This window comes from Chroicocephalus ridibundus, chromosome 14 (assembly GCF_963924245.1).
Source record: "Chroicocephalus ridibundus chromosome 14, bChrRid1.1, whole genome shotgun sequence".
Lineage (NCBI taxonomy): Eukaryota > Metazoa > Chordata > Aves > Charadriiformes > Laridae > Chroicocephalus > Chroicocephalus ridibundus.
In genome coordinates, this window is record NC_086297.1 from 12,928,237 (window position 1) to 12,954,672 (window position 26,436).

Genomic DNA, 26,436 nt, shown 5'->3' on the forward strand with positions numbered 1-26,436 from the left:
GGTCTCTGCCCAACCAAGACACACACCTTACAGGCCCCATTTTTGGTTTATATCTCCTGTACTAATACATATTCATAACTGCCTCTAAAATGGTTGGCCCTTGCCAAAAATGGGTGTATCCCCCCTCTTACAGGTCACTATGCAGATACCAACAGGACCGGTTTAAGTTGGTATTCTAGAATGTTCGCCAGGTGGCTCCTGCAAAACACAGACACGATAGACACACTGTCTCGTCTGCGGCCATACAGACAAAACAATCAAAGGTCACACTTCACCCTGTGGCCCTAACACTGTTCCACACTGACACGAATCAGCTAAGTGCATTTCACACGAGTAAGAAGCGATAGGATGAGAGAAAATGGCCTCACGTTGCACCAGGGGAAGTTTAGGGTGGTTATTAGGAAAAATTTCTTCACAGAAAGGCTTACGAAGCATTGGAACAGGCTTCCCAGGGAAGTGGTGGCATCACCGTCCCTGGAGCTATTAAAAAGCTGGGCAGACGTGGTGCTGAGGGACATGGGTTAGTGGTGGTTTTGTCAGTGTTAGGTTGATGGTTGGACTCAATGACCTGAAAGATTCCTTCCAACCTAGGCATTTCTAGGATTCCCCAGCCGGGCTATGCGGATGGGACAGGGCTCGGCCGCTGCCCGCTCAGCCACCTGCTTGCTCGTCAGGAGGATTCTTCCTCCCGCTCTGGTTTTCCATACCAAAGGAGACAATCCCAGAGAACATGGCAGGCTCGACTGGAGTGTCTGCTGTCGACCAAGGAAGCATGTAGTCACTTTAAAAACTGCTTAGCAGTCAACCTCCTAGAATTCTGCAATGCTGTCCGCCTGCACTGAGCCTGTTTGTGTCCTTGTGCTCCTGTTTTCTCCGTGCAGCCTCCTTTGCCATCATTCCTTGTGACCCCGGGTGGGAGTTAGAGGACTCAGACCCCCACAGAAGGAGTTTCTCATTCAAGGTTGGTTTTCTCTCCAAGCTAATCACCACCAGTTTTGGCTCTTGGGGCAGGGGTTTCCAGGGTGCTCAGTGAAGGCATGTGTGAAATAAGAAGGAACATAAGATTTTTGAAAGATGAGGCGTGGAAAGGGCCACATGGTGACTTTCTGGCCTCACTTGTTGCCATCATTTTGCACGTTCCCCAGGGCAGCCGTTCCTCCTGCCCCCGCTGCCCATTCCCAGGTGCTGCTCTTTGGGCTCCTGACTTGGGCAGAAGGTGTCAGAAAACTGGGTCCACAGGCTTTTTCAGGTGGTTCCGTTAGGGATTGTTTGAAAACCTTTGTACCTGCAAAGACTTGAGAACTGTGGCAAGAGAAGGAACCGACATCTAACAAACGCTGTAGGCAGACATCTTAACATCATCACTGTTTGCTTGGAAATAACGCAGAAGGGCAATATGCTCTATGCGTGTCGAGAAGGCTTCAAAGAATAGAACGCCAGAGTTGTATAAATCCATGAGACAGTTCCCCCACCGAGATTCACATCCGTGCCCCGCTGCAGCCTGAAGAGTATTGAGGGTGGGAAGTTGAGTATCTTCCCCAACAGAAGAGGAGCACGATTCTACAGTTTTTGGTGTCAAATTCTGCAACTTTCAGTGTTCTCCATACCATAGTGATGTCAAATAAACCCAGATCGTGCAGAAATTGGTGTGGGGGGGTGGTTTTGGAGTTGGGGGGGTTGGTAGAGGCGTGGGGTAGAGCACTGGGAACGGGGGCTCCCCCAGAAACGTACTGAAATGTTTTTCTAAGTTTTATTGTTAATTGAGGAAGGGGGGAATGCTGCTGGGGAGGGCAGTGGCGCATGGGTGCCTCTAGCTGGTCTTTTCTTCCTCCATTTTATTGTTTTTTTCAATATATAACTCTGCAGCCAAGGAGCCCAGGTGCCGTGGAGGGTCGATGGCCCCAGCCAGCCCGGGGAGGTGCCACATCCAGCTCCTTCAGCTCCTGCTCTTGTTACCTGAAATAAAAGCCCTCGAAACCAAAAGTAGTTTAAAGAGGTGACATTGCTTTACTTGACGTCGAGCGCTAGGGGGAAAACCCACAAATCTAGCACAGCTTACCGTGGATATTTACCCATTATTTATAACACAAAATATTCTAATTTTTCCACCTACCTAATCCATAACTCCACCTAGGCTTACACATTCATTAGGATGACCCAATAGCCCTTTTGCACGTGCATGCCAAATTTTGCTGCATCGGCAAAACACTTCTGCGCAAGCGTGAGTGTCTCGGTGGTCGTTTGGGTAAGGAGACCCTTCCTCACATCATCCCTTTACAGTATTGACTCATGTCAGGACAGTAAAAGTTTACTGTGAGTTTGCCAACTTCTTGAAGATAATAAGGGTGTTCCTGGAAGCAGCCATAACTCTGTCCTAATTGGTATAGGTGTACATACGTGACGTATAGAAGAACCTTGAAGTGATTGACTACTTGGCGGTGGTCTCCCCATTATCACTATCTGTAACATCAGCTCAGTGACTAACCATTTTCTCACAGGGTAAGAAAGTCACTAACGAGCTATTTTGTCACACAGTAGGAAGGTTAGTAAGAACCAAGTATTTTAGAAACAAAGCAGAGGCCTGTCTTTGGTAACACACTGTCTCCTGCGGTCCCAGGTCCTTCAGCACCTCCAGGGCTGCTGAGCCTCCAGCTAGTGGGGCCAAGGGCAGCAGGGGCTGTATCGGACCTACCAGGACTCACTGATGGCACTATGGGGAGGACCAAGGGCAGCCGGAGCAGCACTGGCCCATGGAAGGCACTGTCCCATGAGAGCTTCTAGCTGGTCTTTTCTCCCACTCCCCTTTTTTTCTTTATGAAATACATAACATAAATATGAATAAATATTTCTAACATCTATAAATCCAGTGAGTACAAAGCAGCAGTTGTGCTGCTTGTGCTGCTGCAGGAAGGGGAGAAGGAATGGGCTCTGAGCTGGGATGGATGCAGCCAAGGAGCCCAGGTGCCGTGGAGGCTCCATGGCCCCATCCAGCCAGGGGACGTGCCACGCCCAGCTCCATCAGCTCCTGTTTTATCTCCTGCAGTGTGGACCTGGCCAGCGAGACGGGAGCATGGGCAGGGTTAGCTTCCATGGCACTGCTCGTGAGTGTCCCTCACTCCTCAAACCAGGATGCTCCCAGCCCTGCTAGGAAACCCTCTCCCATCCTTTTCCCCAGCCGCAGGCTGATCTGGGAGCTGCCATCCTCTTTCCAGTCAGTTCCAGCCACCTCCACCTTTCCACAGGCATGTTGCAGTTGCCTTGTCTGGGAACGGCGGTGGTGGCAGAGTCAGGGCACGGCGCCCCGTGTCATCCCAGTAGTGTGGACCCCTGAGGAGGGGGCCTCCAAAACCACCACCACCACCACCTGCACCACCCGCAGTCCTCCTGGCCTCCTGCCCCTCCATAGAAAGCCATGGCCACCATGGATGGCCAAAAGTAAGACCACGGGGCAGCTGGCATCAGAGCAGTGTCCCCCTCCCCAAAGCTCCTGCCTCCCAGCACTTTGAGCACCCTGGATGGTTCAAAATGTCCTTCCCAACCTCTTCCAATTCTTGGCAACCCTGTCTGTGAATGAATGTTTCCTAATTTCCAATCGAAGCCTTCCCTGGCGCATGAGAGCCTCTAGCTGGTCTTTTCTTCCTCCATTTTATTGTTTTTTTCAATATATAACTCTGCAGCCAAGGAGCCCAGGTGCCGTGGAGGGTCGTTGGCCCCAGCCAGCCCGGGGAGGTGCCACATCCAGCTCCTTCAGCTCCTGCTCTGTCTCCTGTAGTCCCAGGTCCTTCAGCTCCATCAGCTCCTGCTTTATCTCCTGCAGCACGGACCTGGCCAGCGAGATGGGGGCACAGGCAGGCTTAGCCTCCACGGGGCTGCTCAGGGGGTGTCCCTCGCCCCCCAAACCGGGATGCTCCCAGCCCCCCCCAGGCCCCCCTGCCCTGGGGTAGGAAACCCCCTCCTGTTCTTTTACCCCAGGTTCAGGCTGATCTGGGTGCTGCCAGAAGGGGAACGGCAGTGGTGGCCGTCAGGGCATCTAAAGTCCTCCACTGGAAGGAGCCCCTCCCCACTTCTCGGGGGTCACTGGTGCCCTCTGTGTCCCCAGTTGTGTCCCCCGGGAGCCAGGCTGTGTCCCTGCAGTCCGCTTGCGGGTCCCTTGCACAGGCCGTGTCCCTGGACCCGTAGTCCCAGTGCTGAGCTTGCCCTGCACTGGGTGTTCCCATCCAAATGGGGGCTCAGCGTGGGCAGACTGGCCCCCAGCCGTGGGCCGAGTGGGCTCCGCTGCCTTGTGCAGCCCTGGCTTGGGCTGCCCGGGGCTGGGCTCTGGGGCGAGGGGCAGGGCTTGGCCCCCTGCAGCCCCGGGGGCAGCTCTGCCAGCCCAGGCCGGGGCAGGCGGCAAGGCTGGCAGGAGAGACCAGAGGGGGCCGTGGGGACGCGGGTTGGGGAGAGGCCTGCACTGTACAGGCACCCTGCCCTCCCCACTTTCCCCGTCACACCCATGGGATCCTCTCCTCTCCCCACGGCCGTACCCTCCTTGCCCCGAGTGCAGGCAGCTGCTCGTCCAGCCGGTCCCTGCAGGTGCGGCCGTCCTTCCCCAGCAGATCCCTCACGTTGTGCTGGAAGGAGAGAGCGGGCTGGCTGAGCCCCGGGGCCGAACTCAGCATCGCCAGGCAAGCCCCCCACACCCAGCTCTCCCTGGGGAAACTGAGGCACGGCCCCCCCAGATGCTCAGCGTTTCCCTCCCAGCTTCAGTCGCCCCCTTTGTCATCCCTCCCTCTGCCATCCCTGCCTTGTTGAGGAGCAGGGGGGGCTGGAAGGCACAGAGGGGGCCAGAGGCACTGCAGGCGCCGCAGTGGGGTGGTGTCAGTGTGCCGGCCCCTGCAGCTCCGTGGCACGGTGGGGTACCTGCCTTCGGCGCCTGCTCCCTATGGGACGGGGCACAGGGATGCTTAGTGCCTGTGGCACCCCGTGCTCCAGCCTGCTACGGCAGGGAGGGGGCCAGGGGCTGCTCCCCGGTGGGGTCTGTCCCTCCCGGCTCCCCTCCCGCTGCTGCAGGAGACCCCCCCACCCATCCAGCCGTGCTGGATGAGCTCTTTCCCTGCAGCCCCGCGGAGCTGGCAGTGGCTGTGGCAGGTCCCTGCACCCATGCCAGGGACACCAGGAGGCAGGAACTGGGCTGTGCCAGCTGCAGCACTTAATTTTGGCAACTTGTTTCAGAGGAGGCACCTGAGCTCCCCAGGGGCAAGGTCAGGCTGAGACCACACACAACTCGTCACATGTGTCTTCAGCACCCTTGAGACAGAGACCTGGGCAGCGTGGGGGGGCTGTAAAGCCCCACAGAGCCGGGGCAAGCACAGCTGCCCCTGCGCAGCACACCTCTGCTCCCCTGCCCTGCCCAGGCTCCCCTGGACCCCTCCGCCCCCACCTGGGGAAGAGCTCTCCCTCACCGGGGCAGGGCCACCCTGCACTCCAGGGGCCGAGGATGGGTCCCCATGTCCCCTGTCTGTGGCCGTCCTGCTGATTTTGCTCCAGCTTGGATTCGGTAGGGGGGCACCAGGTGAGCCGGGGGTACAGCAGCAGCATGGTCGGGGGTGGCCACAGTGTGCCTGGGGAGGGCTGGAGCTGCAGATGGGTGATGTGGCACCTGTGCAAGGTCCTGCCTCCCAGCAGGATGCGCAGGGAAGAGAAGGGCTGAGCAAACCCCTGCAGAGCCCTGGGACGTGCAGCGGCTGGAGGTGCTGGGGCCTGCGGTCCCACTGGGTCCTGCTCCTGCACCCAGGAGCACCCAGGAGACTGGCAAAAGCCCCTATGTTGAAGATGCAGCTCCCGTGCTCTTTGATTTTCTTCTCTATCTTCCGGGCGTAGGTGGTCTCGCAGGTGAACTGGGGGCCGCTCGTGGTCTCCTGCAGCCGCTCCCGTGGCTCGTGGGGCTGCTGCCGCGTGCCCTGGGCCCTGTCCCCCTTCTTCTCCAGAACAGGGGGTGCCTTGGCAGGCTGGTCCCTCTCCAGGAGGGGGGTCGGGCTGTGTCCCCACTTCTCCACAGGGAGGTCCTGCAGGCCCAGGTGCCAGAGCATGGCCTGCAGCAGTCTGCGCAGCGCCATGAAGTCGATGGCCCTGATCTCGGTCGTCCTGAGGGTGACATCCAGCAGCTGGGCCAGGCTGAGCTGGGGCATGGCTGCTGCCCTGCCTGAAACCATGGGGGACCTGAGAGGGGCTTTCTGCCTGGGGGAGACCAGGATGGGTGGCAGGGAGATACGGGCAATCGAAGCCTTCCTCATCATCATCATCATCCTAGTACTTGTGCTTGTCTTCTGCTTCCTCCTCCTCCTCCTGTGTTGCGTCCTCGCAGCAGAGTTGTCATAGCGGCAGTGGGAGCAGTGAGAAGGGACAATGCAGCATCACCAGTTGGTATTCAACACCTGTCGCACTCAAGGTCCACAGGGATGGGAGAGGCCGAGGGTCCCGGCTGCCTTTTCCACCTCCATCCCTGAGGCGCAGCTGGCGCAGGCTGATCTGTGGCCGCAGCCAGCGCAGCCCGAGCCCGGGCAGAGGCAGCTCCCTCGCAGGGCTGTCCCCGTCACTCAGCCCGCTCCGGTGACACGTCCCGCAGGAGACCAGGCCCCGCTGGGAGCCACCACGAATATTTTTTTTTTGAGGAATCGAAGTGCAAGACAGATTTTACCTTCTCCCTTAGACATCAAAGACTGCTGGTGACAGCACCAACTCCCTTTGGTTTCTAGCATCTTGCTCCAAAGCAAAGAGCCACATAAACAGGGAAAAAGAAACACAGATAAACACATGTTTCCAGACAAGCCTAGGAAGGATTCAAACACTGGGAAGATCTTTGAAGCCGAGTGATCTGTCAGACAAGTATGTAGGAAAAGAATCAGCAAGAACTTCTTTTTCCTTACAGTCCTCCAAGCCCGACCATTCCACGGAGAGGGCACTGCCATCTCCCTCCTTCAGTGAGGCACTCCAAGAGAGTTCCCAGGAAAGGAGGCGGGTGAGGAAGCAGGGAAGGGAGCAGAGAGTTGCTCTTCTAAAAGATACGAGAGATCTGTTTTCAGGCACTGGAGCAACAGCCACAGCTGGGCTCCGAGCATCCACTGGGGCCAGGGGTTGCAGGTGTGGGACGCAGTTGGGATCCCCGGTGACTGGTCCAGCTCTTGCAGGTGGCTTGGGACCCCAAAAGCATCCATGATCCACCTGATGTCCACCCTCTCCTCTCCCCAGCAGATGAAGGTGCTGCAACCCCCAGCAACACGCCGGCCACACTGCCCAACTTCCCGGGTGCTCTGGACACGTTCTCCAAGCTGTGGACCTCGAAGAGCCTGCAGAGCATGAACAGCCCCATCCCCTCCATGGCCTGCTCCCCACGGGCAGCTGCAGCCCCTCTGGACATCCTCGCCCCATGGCCACCAGCCCACCTGGCCCCCGTGCCCCCCACCTGCCCCCACCCCCCCCACAAAGGCCCTGGCCACCATGGACGGCCAGAGACAAAGCTGGGTTGGTGAGGGGGGAGAATCGGGGGGTCTGGGCCAGTGTGTTGGGAGCGGGGAGTCCCCCAGAAACACACGGGAATCATTGTCTGGGTCTTGTTGTTGTATTTAAGTAGAAGCCTCTCCTCTGGCTTCCGAAATTCAGCACGGCTTCTTGCACAGACCCCCCTGAACACCCCCTCACCCCGTCCTCCCTCCCTCTGCACCTCTGCCGGGCAGGGGGGAAGCAGAAGTGGGGGCTGTGATTTGTCAACATGATGCCCCCCCCAGCCTGTGAGCACCGTTCCTGGCCCTTCCCTGGGCAAGAGGGGAGCTGGGGGGGTTTAGTTTTCAAATCAACCTCGCTTAAAACAAGAAACAAACCAGCCCACCCAAGACCCCAGTAAAAAACAGTTACAAGGTTTTTTATTAATTAAAGAAGAATTATTAATTTAATTATTTACTTAAGATTCATGAACTTAAAAAAAAAATGAAAAATCCCGTTCATAGCACCAGCTGTTCCTGGCTGGCTGCCTGGGTGCTGGGTCCGTCCCGTGGGGCCCCTGCTCAGCAGGCAGCTGCTCGTCCAGCCGGTCCCTGCAGGTGTGGCCGTCCTTCCCCAGCAGATCCCTCACGTTGTGCTGGAAGGAGAGAGCGGGCTGGCTGAGCCCCGAGGCCGAACTCCGCATCTGGGGAAGCTGAGGCACGGCTCCCCGAGATGCTCAGCATCTCCCTCCCAGCCTCAGTCGCCCCTTTTGCATCCCCACCATTGTTATTCCTACCTTGCCGGGGAGCAGGAGGGGCTGGAAGGCTGTGGGGGGCTGGAGGCAGTGCATGTGCTGCAGTGGGGTGGTGTCCTTGTGCGAGCCCCCTCAGCTGCGTGGCACGGTGGGGTCCCTGCCATCGGCCGCTGGCGCCCTGTTGGACGGGGCACAGGGATGCTCAGTGCCCAGTACTGTGGCAGCCCGTGCTCCAGCCTGCTACGGCAGGGAGGGGGCCAGGGGGTGCTCCCCGGTGGTATCTGTCCCTTCCGTCTCCCCTCCCACTGCGGCAGGAGACCCTCCACCCGTCCAGCCATCCTGGATCTGCTCTTTCCCCACAGCTCCCCAAGCCCAAGTTCAGGCTGAGACCCGACAGAACTCGTCACATGTGGCTTCAACACCCTTGAGACAGAGACCTGGGCCAGGTGGGGCAGTGTGGGCAGGCTGTAAAACCCCACAGAGCGGGGGCAAGCACAGCTGCCCCTGCGCAGCACATCTCTGCTCCCCTGCCCTGCCCAAGCCCCCCTGGAAGCCTCCGCCCCCACCCTGCTCGGGGCAGCGTCCTCAAATTCACAGGCTTGTACCCCATGGCACCTCCATCCCCGCTCTTCCCCCTGGGGAGGGCTCCCTGGGTCCCTGCTGCCGGGCAAGGCTGCGACGGGGCTTGGCAGGGTCGCACCTCCTAGGCAGACACCCGCACCCCCGTGCCAGCACCCGTCTCCCCCGTCCCACCAACGGTGCCGGGTCCTACTCGGGGCCAAGCAGCCGCATGCTGGGGGTCCGGTCCCAGGACAGGCTGTGGATCAGCCTGCGCCAGCTGCGCCTCAGGGATGGAGGTGGAAAAGGCAGCCGGGACCCTCGGCCTCTCCCATGCCTGTGGATAACCCCATCCCAAGGACCGGCCGGGAGCGCGGCATCGCCCAGCAACGGGGGACGCTGCATTGTCCCTTGTCACCCGTCCTACCGCCGCTGTGACCACTCTGCTGCTAGGAGGCAACAGAGGAGGAGGAGGAGGAGGAGAAGCACGAGGACAAGGAGGACGCGCACAGGGAGGAGGACGAGGACGAGGGGAGGAGGAGGAAACCTTTGACTGCCCATCCCTCCCACCCATCCCAGTCTCCCCCAGGCAGAAAGGGCCCCCTGGGCAGCTCTTTCTCCCACTCCCCCAGGAGCTCAGGTCCCGCTCAGGTCCCTCTGTCGTTTCAGGCACGGCGGCAGCCATGGCCCAGCTCAGCCTGGCCCAGCTGCTGGATGTCGCCATTGGGACGACCAAGGTCAGGGCCGTCGACTTCGTGGCCCTGCGCAGACTGCTGCTGGCCATGCTCTGGCACCTGGGCCTGCAGGACATCCCTGTGGAGGATCTGTTCAGGCTGGTGGCAAATAAAGCAGTATTTCCTCTCTAAACTACTTTTGATTTCGAGAGCTTTTATTTCAGGTAACAGCACCATCACACCCAGGGAGCCTCACTCCAAACTCCTGCTAGCTAATTTACATCATTGGCATTGTTATTTCCAACATCAAAACGGGCTCTGCAGAATCTAAAGTGCTTTAACTGACTCTTTTGAGAGCCCTTGACATATTTTCCCCAAAAAAGTGGTTAGAAAGTACACAGAATTACAGAATGTGTTGGGTAGGAAGGGACCTCTCAAGGCCATCTAGTCCAACCCCCCTGCAGTCAGCAGGGACATCTTCAACTAGATCACGTTGCTCAGAGCGTCATGCAGCCTGGCCTTGAATGTCTCCAGGGATGGGGCCTCCCCCACCTCTCCGGGCAACCTGGGCCAGTGTCTCCCCACCCACCTCCAAGGGGGAAGAGGGTCTTTGCTCAGGAGGTAGCGGGGCTCATTGACAGAGCTTTAAACAAGGCTTGAAGGGAGAGGGGGACAATATCGGGCTGTCCCTGTGGGATGAGATGCCAAGGTTGGAGGGACGGGGTGCCAGCAAGGGCCTGTTGCTCTGAGACGCGCTGGTGACGCTGCCTCACACTTGAAGTCTTGGAGAGATGATCCGGGGGCTCCTGAGGTCACAGGAGCCAGGAGGGAAACACCAGTGCAATACCCCAAAGGAATCAAGGGGTGTTCCTGGAAGAAGGTGGTATTTGAAAAGTCATGGCATCAGGTGAAGTCCCCGAGGACTGGAAAAAGGGAAACATTGCACCCATTTGTAAAAAGGGTGGAAAGGAGGGTACGGACCTGTCGGCGTCACCTCTGTGGCTGGGAAGGTCATGGGGCAGATCCTCCTAAAAGCCACGCTAAGGCCCATGGAGGACAAGGAGGTGATTCGAGACATGGCTTCACCCTGTGCTTTTTCCACATCAGACTCCAAAGGAGGAGGACACGACATTTTTCACCTAAAATCACAGACTGAATGGGTAGGAATGAATCCCCGTGGGTGGATTTACTCTTAGTTGCATCCAGGATATTTTCAGTTACTTTCTGGCACGCCGTGAAAGAGCAGTGGAAAGAGAAAAACCAAAGGGAAAAAAAAAATACTCCTGCTAGACCATGTGACATGCAAAGCGATAATTTAATTTCTAGCCAGGCTTCCATCAGGAAGTGGAAAGTTAATCATGTACTATTTATAACATATAGGGAAAACTGATAACTCTGGCAACGGATGCCGTGGGGTGGGCTGAGCCCAGCCTAGATGGGACCCAGCAGCCGCGCGGTGCTGGGAAAGGTCTTGCGCATCGCCATGCACTTCTCCTGGTCAATGAACAGGGAGTTGGCTTTGACGGCCAGGTCGTGCTGCAGGATGGCTTTGGTGCGAACCAGCATTTGCAAGGTGTCCTGGCTGTCTCTCAGCTGCTGCTGAAGAGTCTGCACCGTCTCTTCAATGTCACGGACCTCGTTGACAAGGCTGGAAAACAGCAAGGAGCCCTCATTAGAAGTCCAGTCACGCGGGTGGTTTCTAGCATGGCGTTGCTGATGGGCCCCTGGGGCATGGGTTTTCCCCCTTCAGTGCGCTCAGACTCACTCGGACCCCCCCTGTTTGTGGCAGATCCATGGGGAAGCTGAGGGCAGAGCTCCTCGGGGTCTCGGCGGGGAGGCACGGTGAACGTTTGCTCAAAGGCTTCGGCAACGCGCAGCCGCGTCTGCCAGAGCAGGTGGTGCCACCAAGCAGAGGGACGAGCAGCTGTGGTTTCCCGTTCCTGTTTGGTTTTGTGGGTTTCTTGGCTCCCCCTCCTGGATTTCCCCGGGCAAGGGTCCTCCCCACACCCACGGGTGCACACGCAGCGAAAGAGGACAGCTGGGAGAGGCTAAAAGCGAAGGTGAAACGAGTGGAGGATGGAACAAAGGATGGCGTGAGAGATGCTAAACCGGCTCTGGGGCTGGGTTTAAATTGCTTTGAAAAGGCTTCCCAGGGAGCCTCACCCAGCGGGCTCCCAGGAGGAGGTGTGAAGTTCAGGGTGCCTGATCCTCCCCAGCCCCTCGGGGTGCAATGCCAAAGAGCTCCCTCTGTCCTTGACAGGATTTCCAGTGTCCCCAGGGGAGGTGAGCACAGCCCTCACTGCTTCTCCGTGTGGTGCACAGAATCCCAGGCTGGCGGGGGTTGGCAGGGACCTCTGGAGATCACCCAGTCCAACCCCCTGCCAGAGCAGGGTCACCCAGAGCAGGTGGCACAGGAACGCCTCCAGGCGGGTTTGGGATGTCTCCAGAGACGGAGACTCCACCACCTCTCGGGGCAGCCTGGGCCAGGGCTCTGCCACCCTCACAGCAAAGAAGTTCCTCCTCCTGTTTAGGTGGAACTCCCTATGGTTAAGTTTGTGCCCGTTACCCCTTGTCCTGTCCCCGGGCACCACTGAAAAGAGCCTGGCCCCATCCTCCTGACACCCCCCCTGTCAGTATTGATAAGCGTTGAGAAGGTCCCCCCTCAGGCGTCTTTTTTCCAGCCTGAAGAGACCCAAATCCCTCAGCCTTTCTTCACAAGAGAGGTGTTCCAGTCCCCTCATCCTCTTGGTAGCCCTTTGGTGTCCCCTCTCCAGCAGTTCCCTGTCCTTCTGGAAGCGGGGAGCCCAGCACTGGACACAGCACCTTGCACAGCAGCTGCACCCTTGCGGTTACCCCAAAGGAAGGACCTAAGAGCTCTCAGCATGAGCCTGTTGGAGAGTAAAGGGCTTGTCCTTCAAACCTGAGCCCATCCAGCCGCCGGGAAGCAGGCAGGAGAGAAGACGGGGTTGACGCAAGTAGGAAAAATCCAGCCCCTCATGGGGTGGCATCAGGCCGCCCCCGGCCATGGGGTACAGCCTCCGTTGTGGGCGCAGAGCTCTCCCAGCACCCAAAGGCTGGGATACCCGCTCATTGCTTTTGATTATGTCGGTGCACTTCTGGAAGGACTCTTTAGGAAAAAGAACCAACCCCCCATGATTAATTTTGTCATCCAGCGATGCTCCCGAGTGCTACCACCCGTGAGCCCTCGAGGTCCCCGCCGGCCCCACGCTCCTGCCTTACCGCAGCTGGGCAGTGTCCCGGCACAGCTCCATGTTTGGCCTCCGAGTGCGCTGGTCCAGCCGGGTCTGAGCCACCTTTAATGGAGGCCCCTGGTCCCTAATGGCCTTTTGGATGGCTTCTATATTCCTCTCCGTCTGGAATATTTCCTGCACTGTCTGGCGTAAGAAAGAAACACATGCATAAATTTAAAAAATATATTCTCCAGCGGCAACGGGATTTCCCTTTTCTGCCATCCATCTGCAGAAAAAAACCAAGTTCAATTAGCAGACCCCGGGCTCAGACTGCTCTCACTCTGCCATAGATGGAGGCACAGATCCAGCAGCCATTTCTCTGCGGGGAAAAGCCTCTCTTTGCTCTTGCTGTCACTCAGAGGAGGTTTTGGAGCAGTGACGGATCTACTGAATTACCCGCTCCCCAAAATTACTGCTTGCAGGAACTGATCGTCCATCACTAGCGACTAACAGAGGGCAGGTTTTTGGTGGATGCTCGCTGAAGGATGTGGCACCAGCCCGCGATGCTGCAAGCCCAGTTTCTGCTCGGTTAATCTGTGCCGAGCACTTTTCAGGCAGCTTTCCATGAGAGCCAGTGGTGCGAGCCTGCTGCCCATGGCTGATCTCCACTTCATCTGCTTGGCGGAGCAAACACACCGATACCTGTGCAGCAACCACAGAGTGCTGAGACCGAAAACACGTCCTTGGAGGAGCAGCAAAGCTGCAAACCCCACAGCAGACACCCCAGCAGAGTCCCAGTAAAGCCCTTCTGCAGGGCAGCCAGCGCCTCTGAAGTAACTAGCGCTGATGCAAGTAGCGCTGGCATTTTCTGCTGGAAATCCCTGTGCTAGCAGGCTGTCAGCTGGGATGAGCAACGGGCAGTATCCCTTGGGATGAAATTACACTGCCAACTCATCCTGCTCCAAGAAGAAAGTCCCCAAGAAAGCTGGGCAGGGGCTGTTTGCAAGGGCATGTAGCGAGAGGACGAGGGGCAATGGTTTCAACTAGAGCAGGGCGGGTTTAGATGAGACATTAGGCAGAAGTTCTTTGCACTGAGGGTGGTGAGACACTGGCCCAGGTTGCCCAGAGAGGTGGGGGAGGCCCCATCCCTGGAGACATTCAAGGCCAGGCTGGATGAGGCTCTGAGCAACCTGATCCAGTTGAAGATGTCCCTGCTGACTGCAGGGGGGTTGGACTAGGTGGCCTTGAGAGGTCCCTTCACACCCAACACATCCTATGACTCCATGATTCTAAATGATGCTATAAAAGCTTCTTGTGGTGACCATTCCTCTGCTGGGGCCAGGTCTGCGTGGAGGGTCGCGCTTTGGAGGTGTCACTGGGAAGTGACAGTGCCACACCAAAAGGGAGGGGTTCAGGCTACCTTGGCCAGGTGGGTCTGAATCTTTCTCTTGGCATCGGCCGTCTCGGCGATGCGGTTGGTGAAAGTGACGTTCACGGCGTTGAACTGCCGCCACATCTGGCTGTCCGTCACCGCCAGCAGGTTCTCGATGTCGTCCCGCAGCTTGGCGGAGGCCGCCCGCTGGCTCTGGGAGCGGAGGATGTTGTCGTTGGTGAACTTGGCCCAGGACTGCGGCACCGAGATCCTGGCAGGGAAAAGGAGAGGCCCCCGGTAAGCTGGATGTGGGCAGGCATGGACTCTGCCAGGGAGCAGCGTGGATTCACTATAGCTTAAATCTACACTTTTAATTGGACTGTATGTCATAGTTTAACCCCAGCCAGCAGCCAGGACCACGCGTGCGCTGGTGCAGTTCTCCCCATTCCCCCCAGAAGGGAGAAGAGGGAGAAAAGGAGGGGAAAGGGAAAGGGAAAAACTCGTGGGTGGAGATAAGGACAGTTTAATAGAACAGTAACAGAAATGAACAATAATAATAATAGTAATAATAATGAGAGAAGTCACTCTCACCACCCAGTGAACTGGCACCTTCCCGAGCCCCGACCGCATATTCCCACCCCGCACCAACCCCCATTTATATCCTGAGCATGGCATCTATGGTACGGAATATTCCGTTGGCCTTTCCCTTGTTCTGCCTATGCTCCTCCTCACTTCTATGGGAAGCTGAAAAGAGTCCTTGAAAAGTATAAACATCGCCTAGCATCATCTAAGACACATCTTTGAAAATATGCATAAACTTAGTGAGCTGTTTCAGCAGAGGTGCTCCGCTGAATTAATTGGCAGGCTGATCTCTCAACCCCTGGTAGAATGTTTAATGAGGTGGGACTGGCTTTCACCCTCTGGATGTTTGCATCCAACTGTCAGCAGAGGGTTGTGCTCCCTTTCCGGGGAGCGGAGAGAAATGACCGCTCTGAGGGAGGTGTCTCCAGGCGGGATGGATCTGGGTTGGGGACAAGCAGCTCCCTGCCAGGGAGAGGCACCGCGTATCCCGGGGACAGCTTGCTGCTGGGGACCGACAGCGTGCACTCACGTGGCATCGACCTGCTCCACCCCTCGGTAGTAACTGATGCCGTGGGAGGTGTTCATCAGGTGGTGGCACCTGTCATCGATCCGGTGGGCCACCTGCTTGTTGGCCAGATCCTTCTCCAGATTCTGCTGGGCCACCCGGTTGGACCTTCAACATGCAAACAGCAGCCATCGGTGGGGACGTACGGGTGGAATGGCTTCCTCCCCGTTCCACTCCCCACAGCAGCTCCCGGCCCCCCGCGCAGCTCTGTCCTCCCACGAGCATCACCGCCCGCATGCCATGGAGCCTCCATGGGCTTTATGCCTGCGGGGTGTGGGGAGAGACAGGCTTCTTCTGGGGGTTCACATCTGCTGGGCTTCTGCTGTGACCACAAATGCACATCAGCCCTACGACATGAGAGAAGGAGCTCCTCCTTACGTGATCTGGGCTTTGGCCTTGTCCAGGACCTGCTGCATCTTCTCCCGGCACGACCTGATGACATCGACTTCCTGGGCAAAGGCAAAAGAGGACCCCATCAGTGTCCATACTCACTCGTCCTGGTCACACTCCTCCCCTTGGACCTCTCCAGCCCTGCACACAGCAAGAACTTGCCTGCTTGTCTTCCTGCCCAAAGCAAACAGGCAGGAAAACTCGCAGCTGAGCCTGCGCCCAGCGCCCTGGAGGGGACAGAAGGGTGCTGTGGCTGCAGCCACGGCCTTTGCGTTCCCTTTCGGGGTGGGTCAATAAGGACTTTTTCACCTTGACCTCAGTGTCAAGCGGTGGTTAGTCCCACTGCACGGACAGGGACACATCCTGGTGTGGAGAGGCAGAGCGGTTCCCTGGGCCACTACACACCTCCATCCCCAGATCAGCACCTGCCCTTTTTGCTCCCAAAATGTTTTCCTCCCCAGGAGGAATCCCATCCGTACGGGACAAGAGGAGATGGACTTGACTGCGGTGTAAATGCCCAGGCTGAATTTCTGAGACACATTCAGCTCCACCGGAGGAAGTGTGTTGCTCTCAGCTCACTTGACTTCAGCACAAAGCCATTGCCTTTGTGAAGCTTCGGCTGCTGGAGGCAGGTGATCAGTGCTCCAAATCCCATAACTTTGAAATCCGGTAAAAATAGCTTCAACGCATGATCTGAGTTGCCCAACTTACTGTTAAGAGCTGTTCCTCCACGTTGTCGTGGACCAGGTCGATGCCCATCCTCTTCTCCCGGTGAAGTAAGCACTCCTGAGCGACCTGTTGGGGACACGCCATCACCGCTGGCTGCAGGGGCAGGGCTCTCTATGGGGACTGTCCCCATCTCCAGTAATGTGAGAAAAGAAATTCTAGGTGGGCACGGAGATGACAAGAGGGGGAAAAAAGTGGCCCGGGGCTGCTGGTTTAGCTGACAAGGAGCAGGCGAGCTGCAACATCAGCATTAAACCATCATGAGGGAGCAGACGTGTCCCTGGTGCAGCCACAGCTGAAACGGGGACCCGTGTCAGCCTTGACGCCCACCTCGCCAGAGCCTCGTTGTAAGACACGGGCTTTTGTCTCCCAAACCGGGATTTTGGATGTACCACTTCTAAAAATATTGAGTTAAGCAAACGCAGCTCTGACGTGCTCAGCCTGTGCTGATAGGGGATCCAGCAGATGGCAAGGGGGGTTTGGTTACTACTAACTTAACTAATGGCCTCTTAATAACAACTTTCTAGACGTTCCAGAGCTGCAGTGAAACTTAATGAGACGTTTGAAGGGCTGCAGATGTTTCAGCAGTAGGCTACAGCTTGCAGCGCGCCGGGACGGGTGCTTACCCGGAGAGGGGCGTCCGCCTCGGCCAAGGCTCTCTCCAGCCTGGTCTTCACCTCTGTGAGCGCGTTGGTCTCCCCGATCACCTCATCTAGCTCGTGGCAGAGCTCCGATTTCCAAAACGCGATGTCATTGGCGCGCACTCCCAGGTTTTTGGTGCTTTCTACTTGCGTTTTCTTGGTCTGCTGGTATTTGTGGTCAATGATGCGGGAGGTATCGGCTCTCAGGCGCTCCGCGTTCTTCTGGGAGGTCTCCGACTCCCTGTAATTGGTCACGTTGGACTTGTACCAGTCTTCAGGTGTGTAGCGGGTGAAGACGGTGGTTCTGGTGGAAACAGATGGAAGCTTCTCGCCGGCGGTTATCCCCTGGGAACTCTTGGAAAAGGCAGCCAAAGTTGGTTTGCTGGCAGCCGTTCTGTAGTAGGTGCTGGGCATCCAGGGGAGGCTGTAGCTCTGAGGCAAGGGGCGGTAAGGAAATCGGTTCTTATAGCTTGACGCCATGGTGTGGATGGCAGGGAGAAACCTGGTGGGTATGGCTCTGGGATGGGCGAACTTTGCTGGTAAGGGAGAGCCGACAGACTCCATGCTCCACCGCTGCTATTCGTGTGTCCCGTCCGTGTCCTGCACAGAGGAGGAGAGAGAGGACAACCTCAGCAACCTCCTGCACTTGCCTTACTTCTTACAGCAACACCCGCAACTTCAAACACAAACAGCGACGCACAGAGCACCCTCACAGCGCCTGAACAGGCCTAAACCCCTTGAAAACAAATCCCTCCTGACAGCATCCCAAACATTTGTATATAAAAGCGTTTGACTTTGTTGTTAGTATCTAGCATCAGGTCTTGGAAGGCGGAGAAAAACAAATCACGGCCGTAAGGAGAATGACAGATACCGTGCCTTCCTTTTCCTTAAATCTGTCAATCCAGTCAAACTGGAGTTGCTCCTTCTCTGCTGTTCCTTTGTTTCTTTTGGCTGGTGTAGCTGCTGATCTTCTGATACTCCAGAGGTCATTTTCTCTGTAAAAGTTCCATTCCCAGCCCCGAGAGCTGCGTCCCTTTTGGACACACATCTGCTACCGGCCCAGCGCCATTTGTGGGTGGGTGAGGGACTCCATCCTCACCCCCTCTATCTTCCCTTGCCTTAAATGCTGGAGTGAGGAGCCTGCAGGTGAGCTGAGCTTTGCAGGACTATATCCAAATTTGAGCCCCCCACACCCCTATTTCAGCCTCAAAAGAGGGGCCGCCTCTTGCCTTGCAAAGGAGGAAAGGTGTCGATGGCTCACCTGGTGTAAGATCAGTGTGCGTGGGAAGGAGATGGCCCACAGTCTTTTCAGAGTGGTTTGGAAACACCAGCCTTGCAGTAGCCCTAGGAGGAATGGCCACACATGAAGATTTTGCTACCAAGAATTGCATATTGTCCTCTCCAGCTTGAGGCTGTCAATCGATGGTTATCAGCAAGATAAGGCAGGGGGCCACCAAACACACCTCATCTGAGGACAAACACTCCGGAGGGGTACGTGGTGCTCGGTACGAAGCTCTTGTGAGGTTACGAGTGTCACCCAGGGGCAGGAATAAGTCCCTCAATACGGCTGTTGTAGCCAGCCTGACGTGTCCTTCCCCTAACACCGTCCCGTCCCCACTGCTCCCAGCCTGGCTCGGAGCCCCAGGGGAAGATGAGGACACGGGTGTGCTACAGCAAGATCCCTGATGGGAGTGGCTGTGGGACAGGCAGCGGGAAACTCACACCCTCAAATTTAGCAGAAAAAGAAGCTTTCGCAAACACGACCCTCCGAGGCAGTTTGGCAGAACCGAGGACGAAATGTCTGCGCTCAGGTCCAACAGAAACCACCGTGTGTGCCGCTTCCCACAAACCGCTCCCTTCAGCCCTTTTCTCCCGCCTAGGGATAAATGACGGCGCTTTCCCTAGCTCCGTGCCGCTTTATACCTGAGAAACAGCCTTGGGAGGGTGGGAGGCAGCTTCCCTGGCTCCCACCCCCACAAATAAACTCTGCCCTTTCAGATACTGACAGACACACGTTTAGGAAAGGGAGGGAAAAACCCACTTTGTGCCATCCCTGAACACGGACACACGACAGGAGCCCCCGACCACCTCATCCGGGTACATTTAGAGGACAGAAGAGATATGGAGGGGGATTAGGAGAATGACCTGTTTTTTTCCCTCCCAGTTCAGGGACATACTCACCCTGCAGAGGCTTGGGGGTGTGCGGGGGGGGCTGCTACTCAGTGCTGTGCTGTCAGGTTGGGTGGCAGCACTGCCAGACACTGCAGCATCCCCAGTGCCCTCTGTGTCACAGAACCAGGGCAGCGTTGCCGCTGGCGCAGGGTGCTCAGTAACCGGGTTCTACGCGGGCAACTCCCTGCAGCCGCTCTGGCAACCCGATGCAGCCGCTGGGCAACGCATTGCTGTGGATGGGCAAGCCGGGGCCAGCCCTGGGCAAGAAAATACCCTCACATGGCATCCTAGATCCTGCCCTGGACAACCTACTGCCCTCCATGGGCAGGTTTTGCAGCCCCTGGGCAACCAGGTGCAGCTTTTGGGCAACTGTTGAGCGGCTTAGTCATATCTTTTGGTTTTAGGTAGTCCTGCAAGAAGCAGGGAGATGGACTCGATGATCCTCATGGGTCTCTCTTGACTTGAGACGTTCTACGATCCTATGAACTCACGGCCCTCAGTAGGCAACCCAGTGCCACCCCTGGGCAAGTCAGTGCAGACTGCGTGCATCCTAGTGCCTTTGCTGGGCAACTTGATCCCTTGCCTGGACAACCCCCAGCACCGTCAATGGGCAACCCAAATCGAGCTTGCTGACTGATGTTGATAGCATTCGGCATGCTACGTTGCAAAATCGAGCGGCTGTTGATTTTTTGCTGTTAGCTCAGGGTCATGGATGTGAAGGTTTTGAAGGTATGTGTTGTATGAACCCTTCCGACCACTCATCATCCATTCATAAGCAGTTACGGGAGCTGAAGGATAACATGTCCAAATTAAAAGTGGTCAAAAACAGTTTCGATGATTGGTTAAGCTCATGGGGTATAACGGGATGGTTATCAGATTTACTAAAGCAAGGGCTCATGCTATTGTTGGTTATATTATTATTGATTATGGCAGCCTCGTGTGTTCTCCGCAAAGTGACTGACATGATAGAAAATGCCATGCATAAGGTCTGGCTGGCTCAAGAAGAAAAAGGGGGTATTGTAGGAATGTATCTGAGAGAAAACGGCCATGTGAGCCAGCCTCCCTACTGTGAGAGATTAGATTAAGAGCAAAACAGGCGGTAGAAGATGGAATTAGTACATGGGAAAAATGGGAACTGAGAAGGTAGAAAACATGTTGTGCTAATGACTAAGCAATTTACTATGCGAATTCTTGTAACCAATCTGATGTGTGAACGAACTGCATGCACAGCGTGTGGACAGTGTAACTCGCTGATCAGAAATAAGCGAGTCGCGTGTACGGCTACAACACAGGGTATAAAAGATGATGATCGGTGCTTAATAAACGGCTTCTGTTGATTCACACTGGATCGTCTGGAGTCCAGTTATTTCTCCTCAACAGGGTGCGGGAGGAGAAGCCATGCTCTCTGCTAAGACACTAGAGGAACCCAGTAGCAGGGTTTGACCAGCCACATTTTAACCAAAAGAGGCAGAAAATGCCAGCGACGACACTGTGAGCACCCGGAGATCTGCGGAAAGGTCTGAAAGTCCATTCAGTCCCTGGCCAGATGAGAGAGAGCTTCACCTGGAGCTGCTTCTGGACTTTCTCATGGGATCTTTTGAGAGAGGTCCCAGCCCTAGCTCTGTCCCAGCATCAGTGACACCTCCAGCATCTGAGCTGATCCCATCCCTGCTACGAGTCCCTCTTCACCAGCAGCAGCCGAGGGAGCACAGCCGCCAGCATGGCCACCGTCAAGATGAGCAGGACGGCGAGGGCGATGGGCGACTGGCAGCATTTCACCCCCAGGGCCGAGCTGGATGACACCGAGCTTGTGTTTCTGTTCTGCGTCTCCTCCCCAGGGAGCTGCAGTCCACATCCACCAGTGGCATCCCATGGTCACTGATGACAAAGATGTGGGCTTCCCGCGCCAGCTCTCCTGGGACCCCCTGCGAGTCCATGGGGCTGTTCCCCGTGCTGCAGCACCGGTCGGAGCTCTGCACCGGCATCACAAAATGGCTGGGCACCACCAAGGTGTTGCTGGCCTCCAATTTGGTCAGATGGGACAAGGAGGAAGGTGACAGAGGCATCTCCAGGGCCCGGAGGTTGGTGCCTGCCTTGGGCGGCCATAGAGCCTTCTTCTTGCTGAGGAAAGTCACGTAGCGGCAGATGGGGCAGATGCTGCTGCTCTGGACCTGGCCGTCAAGCTTGGCGGAGAGCAAGCACTTCACCAGGCAGTCGTGGCAGAAGGTGTGCCCGCAGCTGAGCTGGCGGTGCATGGCCTCCAGTGGGTGGAACTTCTCGTAGCACATGGGGCACTCGGCCGGGGGTCCCTCCTTGCTGGACGAGGCCTCAGACATCCCTGCTCTGTCGGACACAGGCGCTCCCCAGCTGCGAGGAAGAAGCACGATGGGTTAATAAGGTTGAAATGATAAGCATGATCCATCTCTTCATCTCTCCTCCTCCTCCCTGCTCTCTTGCTGTTGCCCTCTTGCCCCTAACAGATGCAGTTGACAGCTACTAGGCATCCTCTCAACAAGACAGGGCATTTTCAGGAGCATTACGCCTCTCAGTGTGGCCCTTGGGGCAAGAGAGAGATGATGGGAGGACCCCAACTCCAGAGCCAGCGGGGGCAACAATCCCCGGCTGCAAAATCACATGCACGAGCCCCTGGATGGACGTGCTCAGCACGTGGTACAGATAAAGCAGGTTCAGCTTGTGTCAGGAGTGCCTCCGTGCACTGCTGCCAGCTCCAGGTGCACGGGAGGTGGGAACTCCCATCCCACAAAGAAACCTGCCATGGAAAGGGAGATGCTCCCATCCCAGGGGACACAGAGGGGCCAGCGGGAGCAGGGGGAGGCCAGGGCAGTGGGACAGGTGGGAGCACAGGACCCCCCGGGGATGGAGAGGGGGCGTGCTGGACCCGGGGCAGGCAGCGAGCACCCACGCCAGGCTCCTTCCAGGCTGCTGGAGGACGTCCCAGGCTGGTGGCCAGGCCACAGCCATCTCCAGGCTGTGCTCCTCACGCCGGAGCATGGTCTGGTCAGCAAGCCCCGGAGCCCGGCGTCTCCTCTTAGTCAGAGCGGGGAGGGCAGAGCCCAGCCATCCCGCCTGGCCCCTGCCCCAGCCTGGGGCGCCAGGGGGAGCGCGGGGCTGCTGGCATCCCCAGACCCGCGTCTGGGCTGGGTCTGAAGCTCTGCCATGCGTCTCCCAGGGCAGGGAGCATTCATGCGGCGGCTCAAGGAAGGGAGAGGGGAGCGGGAAGAAGGGAGAGAGGAGAGGGGAAAAGGGAGAAGGGAGCGGGAGATGGGTGAAGGGCGGAGGAAGAGAGGAGAGGGGAAGGGGGAGAGGAGAGAGGGGAGAGGGGAGGAGGGATGCTCAGCTCAGCTCCTTTCTCTTAAAACCGGAGCTTCATAAAACCTGCAGGTTTTTCCAGACCTTGCAGCATTGTCAGACCCGACCCAACCTGCACCCCTTTTCTCACGCATGACTGTGCCCATGGGCATCCTCACAGCTGTCTCTGGAGGTTTTGCCATCCCCTCCTTGGCTGACCTCCTCTTCCTTGGGAGCCATCCCCTGCGCCAGGACGGTCACAAGAACACAACAAACCATCCCCTCCCAATCAAAGAGAAGAAAGATGCAGGCTCCTGCTCTGCTTTAAGAGGGATCAGGGACCTGGTCCCCCAAAGTGCTGCAGAAGGAGACCCTGACCCTGTGCACCAACTCCTCTGTGCCCCCAAAGCCCCCTTACCTGCTGCAGGGCACCAGGGCAGGAGCCCCTCCATGCACTCCACTGCTGTCCCCAGAAGCGGGGCTGGCCGTGCCCCAGCACCGAGCACCAGCTGGGGAGAGGACTGGGACACCTATATAACACGGAGGTGTTGGCTGCGCGTGTCATGCGGGCGCGTTGCGCAGAAGCTGGAGCAGGGACAGGGCCAGCTCCCGGGGATTGAATGCGGAGGAACTCGTTCCCCGTTTTAAAGGCCTGATATTTGCCTGGTTGGCCAGGGAGGGGGCGAGGAGCCAGTGTCAGGCATCGGAGGGCAGGGACAGGCAGCACGGTCCTGCCTGCTTTCCCTCATGTGATGGGCACCTGTAGTCGGGCTCATCCCTGAGCTCAAACCCCAATGAAACAGTCGCTAAAGGGGATGTCGGGAGCCCAAATTCCCTCTGTTGCTGCAGAGCAGGGTGACCGGCAGCACCCTGCACCAGGGCTGGGCTCCTGCCAAACAATTCTTGCCTCCAGCCGCCACAGCTCCCTGTTCCTCGCCCTGGCCACATCTTCATCCCTACGCCCCCTCCCCTCCTCATCCCCCAAACACTCCTCACTCCAGCCCTGCGCTCCCCGCCCTACACCGTCAGACGCTCACCCAAGCACCGGTGTTGCAGCACACAGCCCAGCAAACACACTCCAGCAGGCTCGAGGGCCACTGCTGCCTTGAACCTGCCCTGGAGGGGGTTTCCAGCATCTTTGGGAACTGCAGTCCAGGCAGCGGCAGGAGCCCTGTGGGCTCAGGGCAGGCAGAAGCCCCGAGCTTGGCCATCTCAGCAGCCGCAGGTGGCTCATGAGTCACTGTTTGGCCAGGTGCCGGCTGGAAACACACGTAAAGAAGGTTCCCTGTGGCCTTACATGTGTCCCAGGGTGCTGCCCATCCCTCGCTCGACCCCCAGGCGAGAACCTGAGAGGTGTCTCCCCTGCAAAGCCTTGAAAAAACTGCCACGGGGTGGGTCACTCCTCCCACAGTCTCGACTCTTTCCAGCCACCCCTGCCACCCCTCAGCCCGGCCAGTGGCCACGGGGCTGCCAGCCCACACTCAGGCTTGCTGAGCGGCTCCACAGGGATGTGAGGATGAGATTCCCAGAGCAGGCACAGTGACCCCAAGGCGCCCCGCCTGCACGCCTTCCCCAGCTCTGGCTGTGGCAGTGCAGCCACGGGACCTGGATTTGAACCATCAAGGGGCCCCAATGGCCTGGAGGGCCTGGAGTCTCCAACATGGAAAGCCTTCCGGAGAACCCTGACATAGCGGGGAGTCTTGCCTTGGGGCAGAGAGATGCTCCGCACAAGCATTCCCAGCCCTGTGGTCCTCCCGCCCCAAGAAGATGCCCAGGGCTCTGCAGGATCCGTGGGGCAGGCAGAAGAGGAGATGCACCTCTGGCACCCAAACCCCAGTGAGATGGGCCCTGGAGTTCCTCTATGGGCAGGAGGGGTGGTTTCGTGCGGCTGGCTGTCGCGGCAGGGCTGCAGGCGTGGGCAGCAGTATCAGTCGCTCGTGGGTGCAGCGGTTGCAGCAGTTACAACATGGGGCTGGTTTCTGGAAGGAGCAGGGGAGGTGCAGCCCCGCCGAGCCGTCCCGTGCACTGGGGCAGCTGCCAAAAGAGAGCACCCATGGTGGGAGACATGCCCCACGGGGGATGTCTCAAGCTGTGAAGCCCTGTCCCTCGCTGCAAGGAGACCCGCAGCATGTCAACACCTTCCACACCCCCCGCTTAAGATCAGGGACCAAACCACTCCACTCGTTATCCCAGTTTTCTTGGGATGGTCCAGAAATTGAGGCTGAAACCTCTCCAGACAGATCGTGCCGGGGCTGAGGTTGCACAGTCACCCCTGGGGTAGGCATCCCCATCCCCCTCCCTGGGCCCTCCTTGAAGCTGCTGGAGGTGCCAGGGTTGCACCCACCGACATCTCCATTGCTGAATGAGTGATCTGGGCCAGCGAGAGCAGATTTGGGGCAGCCGAGCATCTCCCCAGCTTCAGTTTGCTCTCTGCCAGCACCAAGGCGGGGTGGAAATTCCTGTTTCCCATACTTTGAATGCTCCCCGCCGTTGGAAACTATGAGCTCACGGCTCTATACATAGGCACTGGAAAAACGAGTCTGCCTCCCTTTGCCACTTTGACCACGCCAAAATCAAAGGGATTTTGGCATATCACAGCCCTGGCTCTGTGAGCACTTTCGTTCTTTCCTGGGCATGGCTTTTCTCGCTGCCTTTGCCCCACTTCCACATGCAGCAGCATCTTTCCTGAAGGACGGGATTGAGTCTGCTGGTGCTTGAGGGAGAAGAAACCAGTTTCAGGAGCAAAGCAAGTCCCTATACGCTGCCTGTGTGTTTTTCTCCGGCTTTAAGCAATGCAGCTCACGGCCAGTGTTTCAGCCCCCTCAAACCCAGTGCAGGGTCAAGGTCTCCAGGATCCTTTTATCCAAGCAAGAAGGCAGCATCAGGCTCAGCTTCTCTCCAGGGACCACAGCTGGGACCTTCTCTGCTCTGGGGTTGGTGGCTTCCAGGGAACAAGGGACATTCTGACCCAGAAGAGGACACAGCCCTCCCTACAGGCGGGGGTGGCCGGGGGTCCCTTCACTAAAACTGCGATGGCTTTTGGGCAGAGCTCTGCAGCCTTTTGCAAGGACAAGAGGATGCTGCAGACAGCCCTTGTCTTCCACAGCATCACCCCAACTTCCCACTGTCACCGACCAGGTGGGGAGGAGGGAAAATAATATTAGATATAGTTACGTGAAAGTGCTTATTTTCAAAGCACATTTAAAGCCAGAAGATCGAACTATATGTGAGCCTGGTGCCAGGCAAATATTCACTATAGGTCTCGATATTTCCATAACAAATCCATGCTGCACTTCTCCAAATCATAAGAGATGAAGCAGGGACATTTCCAATGAGCAGAGACGTGTCCTCCATCCCTTCTCTCAACGAGGGCGAGGATCCCGGTGAGAAAAATCATGGCTTTATTCCTGACGGCAAGATGCACGCGCGGAGCTTTGCCATGCAGCCACAACCCATCCACATGGCTGGTGGCTGCTGGAAAGGATGGGCTGGCTGAAGCGTCCCTCACCTGGGGACACCTGCCCCATCCCTCCCACGACACGGCCAGTCCTCCCGAACTCCCCCAGGTTTTTCCTTAGCGATGGCTCAACCTGCAAATCTGAGGCTTTCTCCAAGTTTCTGCTCAGCCCGTTCTCCTCCCACCACTTCCCAGCCCCGGCTCAAACATGGTGAATAGTTGGCACTGGTGGGAACCAGGTGAAGGGAAGAGGGGAAAAAGTAAATCCAAGGGGTGGAGGGTCCAAGAGTCCTGGCCCCTGTCTTAGCTGTATCCATTCCCGTGCTGTCAAAATAAACTCACATAGATGGAAAAGATGGATGAGTTTGGAGGCACCCAAGCCCTTTAAGGGGGTCCATCTTTTCCCATACTTGCTTTACTTGAATTCAGAGTGGGAAAATAAGTGTCTTTTCCTTCTGCATGTCTCCATCCTGCCTGTCAGGCACCTGGCAGGATGCAGACCCACCATCAAGCTGCTGATTTAGCCAAGACAGCCCAAAACACCTAGCAGAAGCTCTTCCGACAGCTTTCTCCTCAGCGCTTTTTGC

The 26,436-nt window shown here is 57.2% G+C and overlaps 1 protein-coding gene and 1 pseudogene across 1 annotated transcript; both read right to left on the minus strand.

Annotated features, from left to right (window-relative positions):
- Positions 1–10,890: 10,890 nt before the first annotated feature.
- Positions 10,891–17,475, minus strand: LOC134523150 (tektin-3-like; the record flags this gene model as incomplete). The annotated part of the gene is made up of 7 exons (XM_063351670.1): positions 16,897–17,475; positions 16,256–16,339; positions 15,533–15,603; positions 15,119–15,262; positions 14,056–14,278; positions 12,685–12,839; positions 10,891–11,092 (listed from the first exon to the last, which is right to left on the minus strand). Coding segments are annotated over exons 1-7 (1,458 nt in total), but the record flags the coding sequence as incomplete, so codon positions are not given.
- Positions 17,476–20,754: 3,279 nt separating this feature from the next.
- On the minus strand, positions 20,755–21,419 carry LOC134523571 (RING finger protein 222-like; annotated as a pseudogene).
- Between the last annotated feature and the right edge of the window lie 5,017 nt (positions 21,420–26,436).